At 38.5% G+C, this 16,927-nt stretch overlaps 1 protein-coding gene across 1 annotated transcript; it reads right to left on the reverse strand.

Moving 5' to 3' along the window:
• Positions 1 to 15,661: 15,661 nt before the first annotated feature.
• LOC124245507 (melanoma-associated antigen B16-like) lies at positions 15,662 to 16,699 on the reverse strand. Its single transcript, XM_046672887.1, has one exon. The coding sequence runs from the start codon at positions 16,697 to 16,699 to the stop codon at positions 15,662 to 15,664; it is 1,038 nt and encodes a 345-aa protein (XP_046528843.1).
• Between the last annotated feature and the right edge of the window lie 228 nt (positions 16,700 to 16,927).

The following is a 16,927-nucleotide window of genomic DNA, read 5'->3' on the forward strand; positions in this document are numbered from 1 at the left end:
CCACAGAAGTTTTTCAAAACTGGTTGCATATTAAAATCACCTGGAGAGATTAAATAATTACAGATGCCTGGGACCTACTCCAAACCAATTGAGATTGGCTCCACAGGGTGCGTCCTTGACATCTGTAGGTTTTAAAGCTGTCCAGGTGATTCTGATGCACAGTGAGGGTTGCAAACTACTGACTTGTACAATTACAGAAAGAGAGAGAAACAGCCATTTCCCAGGTACCTTATAATTTACATATACAATACATTGCATAGCTTATATATCCTTTATACTTGTAATACTTATTTTTTTAATTTTTAAAATTTTTATTAATTTCCCATAATGTACATAGGCCTAAACATTTGTTTTAATTTTGGTAGAATTACATACCCATTGAGGCAGCCCCAAATGATTGCCACCTCCCCTGATCTTCTATATCACTTATTGTCTTTACCACTTAGCAGCTAATTGTGAAAGGTCATGTAACAACTCTTCTGTTTTTACATGGAACAAGAGTTTTTTTGGTAGTCTTATTTTATTTTTTTGCTGAGGAAGATTAACCCTCAGCTAACATCTGCTGCCAATCTTCCTTTTTTTTGTATGTGAGCCACCACCACAGCATGGCCACTGACAGAGGAGTAGTGTAGGTCTGTGCCCAGGAACCAAACCTGGGCCACCAAAGCAGGGCATGCTGAACTGAACCACCAGAACACTGTGGGCTGGCCTGGTAATTTTAAAAATTGGAAGAATAATTTTGAAAATATAACAGATACTCAGTATTTAGAATTCCAAGATGGCAGAAAAGTAAAAAAGAAGAATGTGAAAAATCTCACCATGCATGATTAATCAACTTTTAATATTGAGTGAACAGCATTACAGGCTTTTCCTCTGCCTATATACAAATGGATGGGTGGATAGATGGAAACCTAGATTTCTTTTTCTTTTTTTTCCAGTTTTATGGAGATATAATTGACATATACCATTGTGTAAGTTTAAAGTGTACAGGGTGCTGATTTGATACATGTATATATAGTGAAATGATTACCGTAATAAGATTAGTTAACACATCCATCACTTCACATAAGCACAATTTTTTTGTATGCGTAGTGAGAACATTTAAGATCTAGTCTCTTAGCAACTTTTAAATATATAATACAGTATTGTTAACTGTAGTCACCATGCTGTACGTTAGATTTGTGAAACTTATTCGTCTTACAACTGGGAGTTTGTACCCTTTGACCAATATCTCTCCATTTCCCCAGCTTCCTAGCCTCTGGCAACCACTATTCTTCTCTCCGTTTCTCTAAGTTTGACTTTTTTTTAGATTCCACATATAAGTGAGATCATACAGTATTTGTCTTTCTCCATCTGATTCACTTCACTTAGCATAATGCCCTTAAGGTTGATCTATGTTGTTGCAAATGTCAGGATTTCTTTCTTCTTTATGACTGAATATTCTGTTGCATATGTAAAAAGCATTTTCTTTACCCATTCATCCGTGGATGGACACTTAGATTGTTTCCATGTCTTGGCTATTGTGAATAATGCTGCAATGAACATAAGGGTGCATATATCTCTTCAAGATAGTGATTTCGTTTTTCTGGATATATACGCAGAAGTGGAATTGCTAGATCATATGTTAGTTCTATTTTTAATTTTTTGAGGAACCTCCATACTGTTTTTCAGTGACTACACCAATTTACATTCCCACAAACAGTGCACTAGGGTTTCCTTTCCTCCACATCCTCACCAACACTTGTTATTTCTTGTCTTTTTGATAATAGCCATTCTAACAGATATGAGGTAATAGCTCATCGTGGTTATGATTTATATTTCCCTGATGATTACTGATGTTGAGCATCTTTTCATGTACCTGTTGGCCATTTGTATGTCTTCTTTGGAAAAATGTCGATTTGCTTACTCTGCTCATTTTTTAAACCAGATTGGGGTTTTTTTGCTATTGAGTTGTATGAGTTCTTTATATATTTGGATATTAACCATGTGAAATGAACCTCAAGGAAGAAGGGAAATTGTACTGGGTAGTAAAAAGGTTGCTGACTCCATCTCCTAACTATCTACTTGATTGGTCTGTTCTCTGGAGAGATATGGGGAAAATGGTGTCTTTGGCAGAGAGCTGGATTACAGTTAAGTATAGTTGTTAAAAAATTATTCCCTGGGTTTCAACATAAAATGTCTTCAAAACCATGAATTTTAGTAATTCAGAACCTTACCTTCAAGGTTTTCATTTACTTTTTTGTTTGTGTGTCTATGTTTCTCACTCCCTCTCCAGCAAGGACGGTAACATCCTTGATGGAGGTAAGGGTGAACTGGCCATTGTGAAAAATCTTATCCCAGGGTCAAAGCATGAAAGCTCACTTCACTCCTCTCCACAAGTGCTGCTTTGTACTGAGGATTCTTCATGTCCCAATTTGATCCCCAGAAATGTTGCGTGTGGTTTACCTGAATGTTTACATGTCTCCTTTTAAGACACACCATTTTCATCCAATCAAATTTTATTGCTATATTGTCCTTTTTAAAGTTTGTGTATCCTATGAGTACTTATATACAGTAAGTATAGGGTGTAGAGAAAATATGTATGTGTTTCTACAGAGTTGGAGCTTAATGACAAAATTTTGCCGGCATTTGGGATCCTGGCATAAGGGTAAGCCTTGGGAAGTTAGAACTCTAGAGAAATCTAGCTAAATCCAGAAGTATGTATTTTCATTGCAACAGAAAATAAGACCTTGGAGACACCTCTAGGGTGTAAAGTCCAGGGACATCAGGGGTTATCAGGCCCCTGGAAAGATGTCTTTATATTCCAAAAGGTTAGAGTGAGAACTCAGGGTTTTTCCATCCCATCTCCATGGAGGAAAGGTTTTTTTCTCTCATTTCAGGAGGGAGGAGAAGGTAGCTGCGTCCTGCTTCTGTACATAAGCAGAAAAAATCCGTTTTTCTCTATTCCTCACCTATTATAATGACTTCAAAGTTTGTAAGTTTAGAACATTTGACCTGGCCTTCATCACGTCACCCCAGGAGTAAGAATCAGGGTGTGACAAACAACGTGGTGGTCATTATTTGCATTTAAGTGAATTAGCATTTTAAGTGAATGATAGATTTGTGTCTGATCCAGAACATATCATGTGAACATTTGGATGAAATTAATAAAGATAATTATTAAAAGCACAATAGTGAGTTTTATTCCTATTGTATGTACGTGTGTGTGTGTACATGACTGAACAGTGTTAGACAGTGCTTCACAATTGACTGATTATTATGAAAGTTCTTCATGACATTGTATTTAACATGGACATACAATTGAGTGCCTTTATAACATGCCTTCTAGAAACATTTTATGTATATTCTTTGTTACTTTACTCCTTTGTATTAGTGTTTCATTCATACATTTTTAATGTCTGAATTGAAAAAGAATTTTCGTGGGATATTATTACAGAGTGGAAATTGAAATATAATTCCATATAAATCTACTGCATTTAAAAAAATATGTAGAAGTATGTACACTCAAGTGTGCATAATTAGTAAGTAGTCCTAGTGAGAGATCCAGATTTCATAAGCCAGGAGAATGAAGGTTGAGTATTTTAACATTACCCATGCTCTAAGAATAAAATTAGAAAGCAGAATGGCATTCATATAGATGTTGTATTATCATTTTCTATTTTAGTAACAAGAAGAAAGGTTTTCATTTTCGCTGGTTTTAAATTAAGTATATTTATGACGATCTCAGTAGTAATAGCATATATCCTTATATTTGGGCCTCCCGGATATAATTCTATTTGACCTTTCACATCAAATCCTCAACAGCAATTATTAAAAATGTTTTTTCTGTTTACTATTTTTAAGACCTTTGTTTTTTGGGGGGAATTTGGTGATATAAAAGTGGTTCCTGTCTTTATTGGACAAACTAATTGGGAGACATGCCAGAGAAAAGAGTAGAATTCAGATAAGGGAAGAGATCGATATGATCCAAATTTCTCAACCAATTTCTCATCTTTTGATAAAGGAATTATCTGGGTTCTTAAAGGACACATTGGATTTGGATCAGAAGTGGAGAGAGGGGAAGATGTTTGCTAGGAGGAAATGGCACGAATAGAATATAGACCGTGAACAAATGATATACATTTAGGAAATTGTGTGTATAGGTTGTTGTAGTTGAAATTTGGGATTGGAAAATTAGATGTAGTCATATAGTTGAGATATTGAATCAGCATAAAAAGTTAGAAGTTTGCTATGTGGGCATTATGGGAATAAAGACACTTACAACAGTAGAATGGATAAAAAGGAGAGGCACTGGAGACAGAAAGCATAGACCAATCAGGGTGTTCTTTCAAATGCTGGAGGAGGAAAATAGTAACTCTCTCTACTCAGATCATTGTGATGGGGACTGAAAGTAAGGAGCTTATAAAGGAGAGATCATGAAGTTTGCCAGACCTAGAGACCAGCCACAGAAGGAAAGTCAGGAGAAGGACCATTACAACTGACTCTGGGTTTTCCAGTTTGCAATCCAGAGACATTGACGATGATAGTGACAAAATATAGCTTGGTATAAAGCAGTCCCATGTACCTGCTAGAGAAAAGATGGTTTGTAAATATTTACTTTTCTCCTTGTAATGTAAGCATGTTAAAGTCACTTTGTACCAGGACTATTATGGGCATATTTGTAAAGGTAAACCATATCAACTGTAAATCAAGCTATTTGGAAGGATAGCAATGTTACAATTCCCTTCAACGCAACAAGTTATTGATGCTTCTCTGTAAATGGGTAAACCCCACATGGTGTATGGATATGGTTCAACCACACTCATGCCTTTGAAATATCTTACAGACTAATAGTGACAAGAACATTAAAAAAGGTGGGTGCAAGGCAAACAGTGAATGCCACAATGGATATAGAAATGATGTGTTGTGGGACTCAAAGTGGCTAGAGGTCACTCTGATAAGGGAACCAAGAAAAGTTGCATGGGCCAGTTGGTGTTTAATATGGCCCTTGAAAATTTGGTAGGTGTTCACAAGAAGCTTAAATTACCTTTCTTTAAAAAATATAATTCGTCATACCTTGTGATTCTCTCCTTCGCTTTTTAATTTCCTCAGATACATTGACTCATGATTATTTTATTGTGTAGTCGAACCCCTGCCTCCACCCCTGGCAACCACCATTCTTCTCCCTGCTTCTATGAGTTCGACTATTTTAGATTCCACCTTGAAAATAGGGATCAGCTGGATGTGTTGCTGTGCCATTCTGTCCTGCTGTTGAATCCTGACAGCAGGAATACACAGTCACTATATATCTATAATTTCATGGGATGGCGATAAATAAAAGGAGAAATTCATGGGATTGTTTTTTTGATTCAACATAGCAGGTACGTTTTATTCCCTTGTGCAGAAAGATGGATATCAGGAAAACAAAATGAATAAACATTTATGGAGTTTGTACTACACACAATATTTTGTGTTGTGAGGGGAGCCAAGCGTGAAAAGATAATTCAAATTTGTGCTTCAAGGTTTTTGTTTTTGTCTAGTTTTTGTCATTTAAGATGCTTCCAGTCAGGAATAACTGGATAGATGAGTAAACATGATTTAGTAAGAAGAAAATTCAATATTTTATATGGCATGAAATCAGACGGTAGAAGGTTATATGGATAGTTATTCAGTTTCTCAACAAGATTATCAGAGGCTAATTTTTACATAGCCACTTTCAGCCTGCTAGCTTTGTTTTAGCCATCTACATTGAAAACTCCAAAATGGCTACAGAAGGCCTCACATAGCACCTTCATTTGGTTATTCATGGAACAGGATGAGTAGCATCTCTTCTTCTGCTTCTATTTTTCCAGGAGGCAAATCTTTTCCAATAGCCCCAAAGCAATTCTCCTTGTATCCCCTTGACCAGAATTGGATTTCATACTTATGGCTAAACCAGTGTTTGGTAAAGGGAATGGAACACCACAAAAAGTGAGATTTTTAGCAAAGAAGAAAGGCGTTGGGAAGGCAATTGACAGAGTTTTCTCTAGGATTATAGTACGTCAGTGGATACTGCTAGTTATAGTTTCAGTCTAGCGTGAAAGCTGTTGATATCATGAAGTTACAGCATGAGATATCTACCACGAAGCTCTTCTTTTCAGTGATGAGGAAACAAGGGTCCAGTCAATTCAGTTGATTTAGTCAAGATCAAGTCACTGAGTAGCAAGACTTGAATCTAGTTTAGCAGCTTTCTACTGCAACATTCCTTCTGTAATGAGTTTTTTCTCTATTTTAAAAATGTAATCCTCTGCCTTTTGTTAGTCAAGTAGGAACACTGTCTTCAGGGAATGAGATGGATACCTATACAGTTGAAATTCTTTATGATTAGATCTACATATGGAGAGGAATGACTATATTTTGAAGATATTTCACATAAAATGATTCTTTTAAAGAAATCTGATTTATTTTGATAACTGACTTTTTAAAGGTATGGGTGACTAAAGTGTAATTGCATTCACTTCTCTTTAAAATGCATCATAAAGAAAGTTATAAATGCTTTTTAATTTCAAGAGTTTTATCTGGTTTTTCATTGCATTGTCTCAGTTATCAAATATATTTTTCTTTGAGATAAACATACTTTTTTTCTCTTACCAAATTAACTTGTCATCCTATGATATATTTTTTCATCTGTGTGTTTTTGAAATAATTTTTATATCGTTACCTGTATTAGTTTAAGTTGTGTTCACTGAAATGGAGTTCAAAAGACTTTAATTGTCACCATACTTAAGCCCAGTTTGTTCTCCCTGAATGCCACCTCTTGCTCCAATGAACACATTTCCATCACCCTAGATTGATCTCTTTGGTTCACACGTGTAGGCTGGTCCATTATGCAAGGCCCAGCAGGATCACGTTTCTCACTTTGAAGTTTAACTTCTTTTCTTAATGGTTTAAAAGTAAATCTGAGAATCAAACTATGCAATTCATTTCTTAAATTTTGTTTTTGTCCAAAGTAATCTTCCTCCATCTGTTGTCTGATATTGTCTCTGTTGAATAAATGTGAGATGGCAGAAGACCAAGCACAGACTATGGAATCTGGTCTATCTCTCAGTTTTCCTTAAATCATAACCAATCAGCTTTTACCTTACTGAGGTTGGTCACTTCTCTTATTTCTTGCTAACAAGCCCTTTCTCCCTCCCCAGGCCCCTTCAGGGGTAAGCTTTACTGCCATTAACAAAACAAGAATGGATATAGCTTTCGCTTTTTCTAAAGAAGAGTGTATGAGAAAGTGTGAATTCGTGGATTGTCAGAGAAGATAGTGCCATTCTCCATTAACTGCTGCCAGCTATCAGAGTCAAATGTATCACTTCCACATGGCACTTTAGGTCTCCTTGACTCTTGCACCATTTACATTTCCAAGGCCAGGCCTAGATTATTTTCAGTTGGTAACTTGACTATGTGTCATTAAGACATAGAAGATCTTCATTTCATGGAAGTACAGAGAGCTCCCTATACATTGACAATGACAGAGTTGATGGCTCAATAGGTGGGAATGTGTATGTCTTTGAATATCTGCTTCATATCAATCTCAATATTTCTTTGCTATAAATAATTCTCCTCCACTACCTCCACCCTTTTCTAGGAGATCCTAGGCACTACATAAACTGATAGAACATTTCCTTTTTCTAGTGTTGGCCTTCTTTTTGGCTCCAATTTACATTCTGGCTATTTTATTGTCCCTGATGTTATTCCTCTGCATTTTTGAATTTTATCTCAAATACATTCCAATCCTCATTTATAATTTATCTTGTTTATCAGTATAGTTATCTTTTCTGCCTTATTGTAATATGTCTTCCCTGGGAAAAGCACTTCCCCCAAATACTGCTGCCTAATCTGCCTGAACTGTTGTCTTCGTCATGTTATTCCTTGTTCAGAAACAAAGTCCCTCATGCTGTTATCCAAGCCCTCCACAAAGTGACCCTTGCCTTCCTTAGTCTCCTCATTCACTCCTTGTCTCCTCTGTTCCTATGCATGACCCAAACGGTACATCTTTCCTGAACAAACACTGTGCTTACCTATTTCTTTGCCTTATACCGTGTACCCTTTCTGATAGAATACACCTTTTCCCTTGCCCCAGACACAATCTGTTCAAAATTCTAGCACTTTTCAATTCTCATCTCAAATGCCACTTCCTCCCCTAGGCTTTTGCTTGAATACTTTGTCATCTTTTACCTAATAACACAGTAGTTTGTCTATTTGTCATTGTTCTTTTACTTAACTATATGTTTCTTTAAAGCAGAGATGACGTCTTAGTCACTTTAATCACTATTTGTAACGTACAGTATTCTCTCTGACATGTACTGGCTTTTATGGGGTCTTTAAGACTCTGAAGTCGGTGTTATTTTTAGAACACTTCTACTTCATGTGTTAACTCTTCTAATTTGTCTTTTAATAATTAGGCTAAGATCTTATGATTCATCTCAATAGACTGTTTGCTGTGTCCACATTTCAGTGTCATTGCCAATTAGTGATATTTTTTAAGTAATGCAATGATTCCTATACTATGTTTAACTTTTAATAGATTTTAATTAATCTGTATATCCTCTTAGTTTGTATTTTTCTTCTTTAAAACTAGGCTACTGATATCTGTGAGCCGAATCCAATCCTGATGTGCACACTTTTGTCTCCATATATAGAAGTTTCCCTATGTACCTCTCCAAGAAGAGGGAGCCCTTTCATTGTACTTTCCCACCCCTGTGCTGATACAGGTATGGGTACTTTTAGGCTCCCAATACACATGAAGAAGTCAAGCACTTAAATAGAGTTTCAGATATTTTTTTCATAAGCGCAAATTCACTGCAGTATTGACTGGACTATCTACATGTTGCTCTTTCTAGGTGAAAGCTTTAAAACAGTGAAAGAAACATTTTTTCTTTATTTTTAAAAAAACTTTATTAAGGTATAATTGATATACAAAGAACTGCACATAGTTAATGTGCAGTACCTGTGTATGTAGCAAACACCTGTGATACCATCACCGCAATCAAGGTAATAGATATGTCCAACATCCAATGGTTGTAAAGTTTCAATTATGCCAGATGACTAAGTTCTAGAGATCTGCTGTACAACATGGTGCCTATAGTTAACAATATGGTATTGTGCACTACAAAATTTGTTAAGAGGCTAGATCTCATGTTCTCATCACAATAAAAAAGAGAAAAAGAGAAAGAGACACAATGAAATAAAATTTTCCACTTAATACTAATCACCACCTGCAATGAAATGGCAGTCCTTTAATTCCCATTCATGAATTGGTTTGGGGAAATGGATATCTTAATGAACACTAGAAATTAATTAATTAAAAGAAAATGAATTATTATTAGTAGTAATATAATTATATAATATTATAATAACAATTAATAATATAATTATTATTATATTATTATTATTATTAATCATGCATGGTGAGATTTTTCACATTCTTCTTTTTACTTTTCTGCCATCTTTGAATTCTAAATACTGAATATCTGTTATATATTTTCAAAGTTATTCTTCCAATTTTTAAAGTTACTGGGCCAGCCTCGGTGGCTTAGTGGTTAAGTTCAGCATGCTCTGCTTCAGCAGCCCAGGCTCAGTTCCTGGGCTCAGACCTACACCACTCATCTGTCAGTGGCCATGTTGTGGTGGAGGCTCACATGCAAAAAAGAGAAAGACTGACAGCAGATGTTAGCTCAGGGCTAATTAAAAGAAAAAAAAGAACTTGCCCCCCACTATAAATGATATTTATAGGTATTTGAACAGCCTGTGATGGCTGCAGGCTCAAACACTATCTTGGAGTCAGGAGTGCTTACAACAGAATGGTATATGATGCTTCCTGCCTTGGGCTCTTAACAGCCTTGTCACTCCCAGTCAGTTCAAAAAGGAAGAGTACAATCTCCACAGGTTCTGAATCCCATCTGCAAATTTATGAATCTTAGGTTAACCCTGTTCCCCCAGCAAGCATGGCCTGGCAATGTAGGCCAGTGATCATAGTCAGAAGATGCTCACTCTTTCGTGTGCTGCAAACTTGGGAAACATGAGAAACAGCTTGTGTTGGGGACATCATCTAGATTATTTTAGGAGATATGTCCACACTTAGCCCTTTATTTGAAGGGCAACTGAGGAAATTAGTACTAGGGTACCCCCCTTCAAATCTCCTCCTCCTTGCAGTTGCTTGCTGCCGTCCACTGCTTATTGGTATTTCTGACCTGTCTCAACTGTCTGTCATCACTCACTAACATTCATGTAGCCCTCACCTCAGTGGAGAGAGCTCACTGTACACAGAGGACTAAATACCTGTTGCCAGCAGGAATCAAGATAGATCCATGCTCTGATACACTGGCAAAGGTTTAGTGGGCCACCAGAGTAGTCAAGACATGTAGCCGTCCCAGAATCCACCAGTAACATTGCTGGATGATCCAGGAGAGACAGCTATACTGGCCTAACAGTAGGTGGAGGAATTCTACAGAATGGTGGGTGCTTCTGGTCTTTTCATCCAGTAGACTTCCCTACTCAGATAACCATACAATTTCCAGCTGTTGGTGATTCAGAGATTTGCCAAGCCTATTCATGTGAGTTGTCCTGGACTCTCCCTCTAGACTCTCCACTTTCTCTCCTCCCACTTTCTCTCCATCCTACATTAAACTCTGGATTCAGAACTTTGGCTACCAGCCTACTCCGAGCTCTCTGGACTTGGATTTACATGTGGTCTCTCTCTCGGACCCTGGAAGTTACTCTTTGCCCAGATCTTCATCCCTCACAAAGTGTAAGTGACCTGTCTGGCACCATTCCCTGTCAACAGGTCATTTTGACTAATCCTTGCTTCTCAAATTAAGCAAAGATTGATTTATAAAATAATATGTATGAGTATTTATAAAATAATATATGTATGGTATTCACATGCATGAACTTTTGAGAATATGAAATGGTAGAGTATTTTGGGGATAAAATGTTGGCAATATTTATAAAAATTTACAACCTCTACTTACTTTCCACTTTAACCCAATTTCTACCTTGCTATCAGAAATATAGACTTTAGCCCAATAAGTCATCTTCAAAATATTTAAGTTCTATAAGTCATGGCAACAAATGGGAAACAAATTATGCATCAGTCAGAAGGAAATGGTTAAATAAATTATGGCACATAAATGCTATGGGAGTAGTTATAAAAGTAAAGTAGATCTATATGTGTTGTCGTGAAAAGATCTTGCAGTTCTAAGTGAGAAAGACAAATGGCAGAATAATATGTATATCACTACCCATTAAGTTTTAAAATCCTAATATATTTTTATAAAATATCTATGTATGAGAAAGCCTAGAATTAGCTTTAAAATAATATACTAGATTGTCAGTTGTGGCATTCTCTGAAAATGTGGCTGAATTATGAAGGAATACTGTAAAGGTGGAGATTGTGATTTGTCTGTGTTTTTGGAATTTTTGCCCCCAAAATATGAGCACTATTAGCTTTGTCACTAAAATATTTAAATAAGCCTAACAACAGAAATAGTAGCTATGTGAGTCAGATAATTTTCTGCCAGCTGATGGAACAGACAACACCCGACATCTGAATGGCTTAATGTAACAAAAGTTTATTTCTTATGCACATAGAATCTGATTAATTTGGCAGGGAATCTTTGTATCAGGTAATCCAGAGATCTAGGCTGCCTCCATCTTGTACTTCCTCATCCCAAAAAGGGTCCCCATGTTTGCTGCTGAATGGAAGAGAAAACATGGTGCCATACTTGCTCTCAAATGCCTTGGCCTGTAAGTGACCAACATTGTTGCTGCTCATATTTCAGTGGCAAGGGCTAGTCACGTGATCCTTTCTAACTACAAGCGAAATGTGCAATGTAGCTCTCCAACAAACCAGGAAGGAGTGGAAGACAATTTGCAGATGAGCACTCGTAGTCTCTCTCATAAACTGTTACATAATAGGTGCTCAGTAGAGAGCAATCTCTAGAATCTGTTGCATCATCAATCCTCTTCATTTCCTCGTAGAGTTTCTGAGGAGGCCAAATGTCCCTTGCAATTCTCCCACTTGTTGAGAACTTACTATGTAACAGGTGCTTTCCAATACAGGATCACATATATTTTTCAAAACAACCTTGTAAATCTCTGCGGGAAGGGTTTGCCATATTTCACTCAAAAGCACTGTTCTTTGCTGTCCTTTTCAATAACCACTATGATCTCAATATACTGAGAATTTTCTCCTAACTTTTGGTGCATTGAAAAATTTTAACTTATGATTCTCTGCTATCTACTACCTTACTGAAAATGCCTGCACATATGCACAAATCCAATTATGCATATTGAAAACCAAGATTCTATCTACCTATCTATTGATTGATTGATTGATTGATCGATCGATCTATTATCCAAAGGTTGTATTAAGGAATCACGTTCTACCACCTAGAAGGAGTCTAGAGTTTACAGGAACTGAGGCACTGTAGATCTTTGCTTACTTAGTTATTTCAATGGTCTGTCCTCATCTGTCATTTATAGGATAGGCTTTGGTTTTGAATCACCATGTGAGTTCACTCATAGGTTTGTGTCCAGTAGCCTCCTCAATCCCCTCACCCCCTCAGCCTCATCTTGCCCTACATCCAAATTTAATTTAAAATTAACTCACTTTGAAGAAATTAGAGGTTTTTTCTTATTCTCAAATAAGAAATCCCATTAAAATTCTACTGCAAATATCAAAATCCCATCCCTTGAGGATGTAGCACCAAAACTGGTAGATTCTTTGCTACAACAAACTATACTCACAGATCCTTTGGAAGTCATTTTGAGAACATGATGAAGATACCTAGTGCTGATGACTGGCTCTGAATTTCACTGTCAAAATGACCTTTTTCATGGAACAAGATATTGCTGTCAGAGGGGCTCCATAGTGAGGGATGGGACTTCCAGGGAGTTGGAATACTCTAAGTCAGGGGAGGGGCAGGTGATTCTGGGCTATTCCACTGGGAGTAGGGTGCAGGCTTCAGGGAGAGTGCAGTGAAGAGCTGGTCAGCAGGTTCAGGTTCCAATTTGGACAAGAGGGTACACCGGAGAACACCCAGGAGGAAAGTGTTGTAATGCACACGCAGGGGAGGAAAATAATTTTCCCTCTACCCTTCTAGGTCCTTCACTGAGACTCCTCCCTCCGTAATAAAAGGGCAGATTAACAGGAGAAAACCAAATTTAATTACATAAATAAGTACTTACAGGAGCCTCACAAAAATATGATACTCAAAGAAGTAACCAAAGCACGAAGTTTTTATACCTTTTAGACAAAGAAACAATAAATTTGTGAAGATTTGACAAGGCAAAGGGGTTTGGGCTTGGGGTAGTAAATGGTTAAGAAGTAACAAGTTCATTTATATACAGCCTTCTCTGCTCTAAATTCCCTGTCTCTGGTGATAAGGGTGCCTTCCACCCTCCTGGTACAGGGAGGGCGCCTTTCACATGGGAGATTTACCTTATGTTTGCAGGGGGATAAAGGAGGGTCATAGTGTCCCTCCCACACTAGCTGTTTCTGAGGTACCTTTAATTAAAATAGCCAGTATGCCAACGTGGCATATTCTGAGGTGACATATTATAAATTCACACACAAAAACCTGAAGCTGGACAAAATGCCAGCTCCTAGGCAAAGTCAGCTCTCAAGGAACCCTGAGGTTAAGGGGAGCAGGACCCTAGGTAAATGAAACCCACAGCCAACCCTCAAATTGTATTTGATTATCATTTTCACCTTTCTTCTTTTTATGTGCTTTTAGTACTTTGTATTCGAGGTCCTTTTTATCCCAAGAGGCATTATGGAGGAGTGAAAAGAGAGATGAATCAAAAGACAGAAGATGGACCTCAGGCTACAGGAGTGCAACAGAGTGGGCCTTTGAAGACTTCAGACCAGAAGTCTAGCCTCGGTACTGTCACATACCAGACCTATGAACTCCGGCACATTCTCAAACTTCTGAAATCTTAGGCTTTTCATTTGAGGAGTCTGATCAGCCCTGTCATGATGGACTATCGGAAACAGTAAAATGTACATAAAGCACCTGGCACAGTGCCTGGCATACCTTAGGTCTTTAATGAATGGCACTTATTAGTGCTGTTATTTTGACCACCAATTCTACTGCTGTCACCTATGTGATTTTCAAAACTCCAGTATGTCTCAGAGAACATGAAGTGCTGTAGGACATGGAATATGAGATCAACCAAAAGGCTGCTTAGCAAGTACACCTCAGAAAATAGATCCGCTCAGAGGTGGTGTTCTTCAATAATTGGGGAGGAAGTTTCTTCTCCAGCTAGCTGCAACTCGAAATTCTTAGTCTGTGACAAGGACCAGTTTCTCACCTTGCTAGCCTCTGTTCCATTGGAACCACTCCTATTTTCATTAATCTCACCCCCATCAAAAATATGAACATTTCTTAGACTATGCCAAATTATACTAAAATAACCCATTTAAAATTTCCCTTGAATGGAGTAGTCTCTGGCTCTCCCAGCCAAAGGCAACAAGGTCAACCTAATGGTTTCTGGGTATCTCACCTCAAGAAAGTATCACTGTTACCGCTCAAAAATTCTTTGAAGACAATGTGCATGAAAGACTTAGTTTGTGAATTATGTTCAGTGGCACAGGGACAAGATCACAGAACAACTTCCATTCCTGCATGGTGCAGATTTCTCTCTTTTTAAACCATGATCCCAAAGTAACTGTGAAGAATAGTTTTCCACTCCAGCTTATTGAGTCTCAACTTTCAGACACACTGTCTGAAGGTCTCATACCTGATCACCACCCTCTCAGCCTCATCTTGTCCTACATCCATATGTAACTTAAAATTAACTATCATGGAAGGAATTCTAGCTTCCTCAAACTCCAAATTTCCTTGCCACAGGGTATGTACACTTGACATTCTCTTATGGAACCCCTCCACTCACCTGCTAATGCCTTCTTTCACTAGCCCTTTAGATGTTAGAAGATATCCCACTGTCATTGTTATAGGACTGCCTATCCTATAAGTAAAAATTATAACAGCAGTTCCTAGGTCTTGTTTATCCTGGAATCTCCAGGATTAATGTGGTGATTTACAAAGAGCAAATGTTCATTGAAGGTTGGGGAATAAAAGAAACAGTGAGCATGGGCTCTAATTTATTGCAATTTATTTCTTATACATTGATAAACAAGCAAAGCAAGTTCATGCATATATAACTTAATTTTATAAAACAAAAAATAGAAGGTATAAGAGCACAGTAAATGGCCAAGCTTTCAATGTTCTCCATTTCCAGAACCCAACTATCTTAAAGCTGATTTATTTCACCTTTCCAGTAAAAGCCTATAGATTTACCATGTTATCTTACTGCAGATGACAAAACAAGACAGATGGTGTCACAATTTGTTTTCCAAAATAACAAAGCTCTTACTGTTAAACCTCATTGTAGCATTAAGTGTCTGACCAGTATCATTGATAAACTTGGAGATTTTGGAGCTAATCAAATCTATATTAAAACAATGTTTGAGTAGTACATATGTCAAAAAATGAAAGAACAGCTTTTCAAGTTACACATGTAATATAGGAACACATAGGCATATACACTGTGCTCCTGTCAACCCCACCTCAGAACTAACTTCTAAATTGTAGCAACACTAACTGCCTCTTCAAACACAAAGTGTTTGAAGAACCTGCCTCAGGCTTCAGTAGGGGCAGGAAAAACGGCCAGACCCAGACCCAGAACAGGCAGTGGCCAGGGAAGTAGAGACAGCCCTGCCTGCAATTCTGGCTCGGGCTCTCTCTTTCTCATCTTGCAAAGCCTCCTCATACTGAGATGGGAAAGAACTTGGGTCAGTCGCATGAACCTTGGCTATAAACTCGAGGACCTGCATCTTGGTGGTTTCGGCATGGGCTCTCGGGCCCCACAGGAATTCAAATTGCGCAGGATCACTGTTGGCCACCTGTCGGTACTCCAGGTATTCTTCCTTCACGAAATCTTTGGTGATGAGCTGCTTGGGCTCCCCAAAGATGAAGTGCTTCCTGCCAGAATAGATGCCCATCACATTCAGAACTTCCCAGACTTCCTCTTCGGTGGCACGGTTGCCCTTCATGAAGATCACACCCAGGATAAGGATGAGGATGCCGGTCTTGGGGACGCCCTGTTCACCATGCTGCATCCCATCATAGGTGAGGCCCAATTTGATGAGGAGGCCATAGCAGTGGTTGGTGGGATCCACTTCCTTCACATCAAGGCCAAAGATCATCTCGATGTGCTCAGAGGCTTTCAGAAGGATCTCAGGCAAGTGGTCTTCATATTCCTGGGTGACAATCTTCAACATATCTTCCTTGGTTACTGGCTCTTTCATTTGATACTTGAGCAGCAAGAAATTCACCAACGAAGCCACTTTCTCTGCTGGAGCATCTCTGGGCACATTCTTGGGATCTGGGATAGCCTGGAAGGTGCTATCCTTCTCTTCCTGGCTACTAGAGCCCTCATCCGATTTGCTTGATGAGGCGGCTGCGATGGCAATGGAAGATGAGCAGAAACTCTGAGAACCCTCAGGAAAGCCGGGCAGACCAGCAACAGGAAGCTCCTTCGAATGGCCAGGCATTAGAGAACGGGAGCAGAGACAGGTCTCCTCTAGAGCCTTGGAGATCTCAGCAACCTCCAGGTCCTGGGTCGTACCTTGGACCTGAAGGCGTTGACGTGAGCATTGCGGATTCTTCTGACGCTGAGACATGACGACTCTTGTCGGTGGCAGAAGGCAGGAGTGTGGACAGGAGGGTGGGCAACGGGGAATCACCACCTAAGGGCAAGAAGGCAGATGCGAGTCACCTCAGTTGGTAGGCTCCACAGTGCTGGCTCTGATATAAGCCGCCTCCAGTGGGCTTCTTCTGCCAACAGTGACATACAGCTTTAGGGGTCTCCTGACCTCCCAGTTGCTGTGTCCCCCAAGAATATGGAGTAG

This window comes from Equus quagga, chromosome 10, assembly GCF_021613505.1.
Source record: "Equus quagga isolate Etosha38 chromosome 10, UCLA_HA_Equagga_1.0, whole genome shotgun sequence".
Classification (NCBI taxonomy): Eukaryota; Metazoa; Chordata; class Mammalia; order Perissodactyla; family Equidae; genus Equus; species Equus quagga.

Bases quoted from the DNA above. Each gene is read 5' to 3' on its own strand.
- LOC124245507 (XM_046672887.1), bottom strand. From the start codon at position 16,699: ATGTCTCAGCGTCAGAAGAATCCGCAATGCTCACGTCAACGCCTTCAG.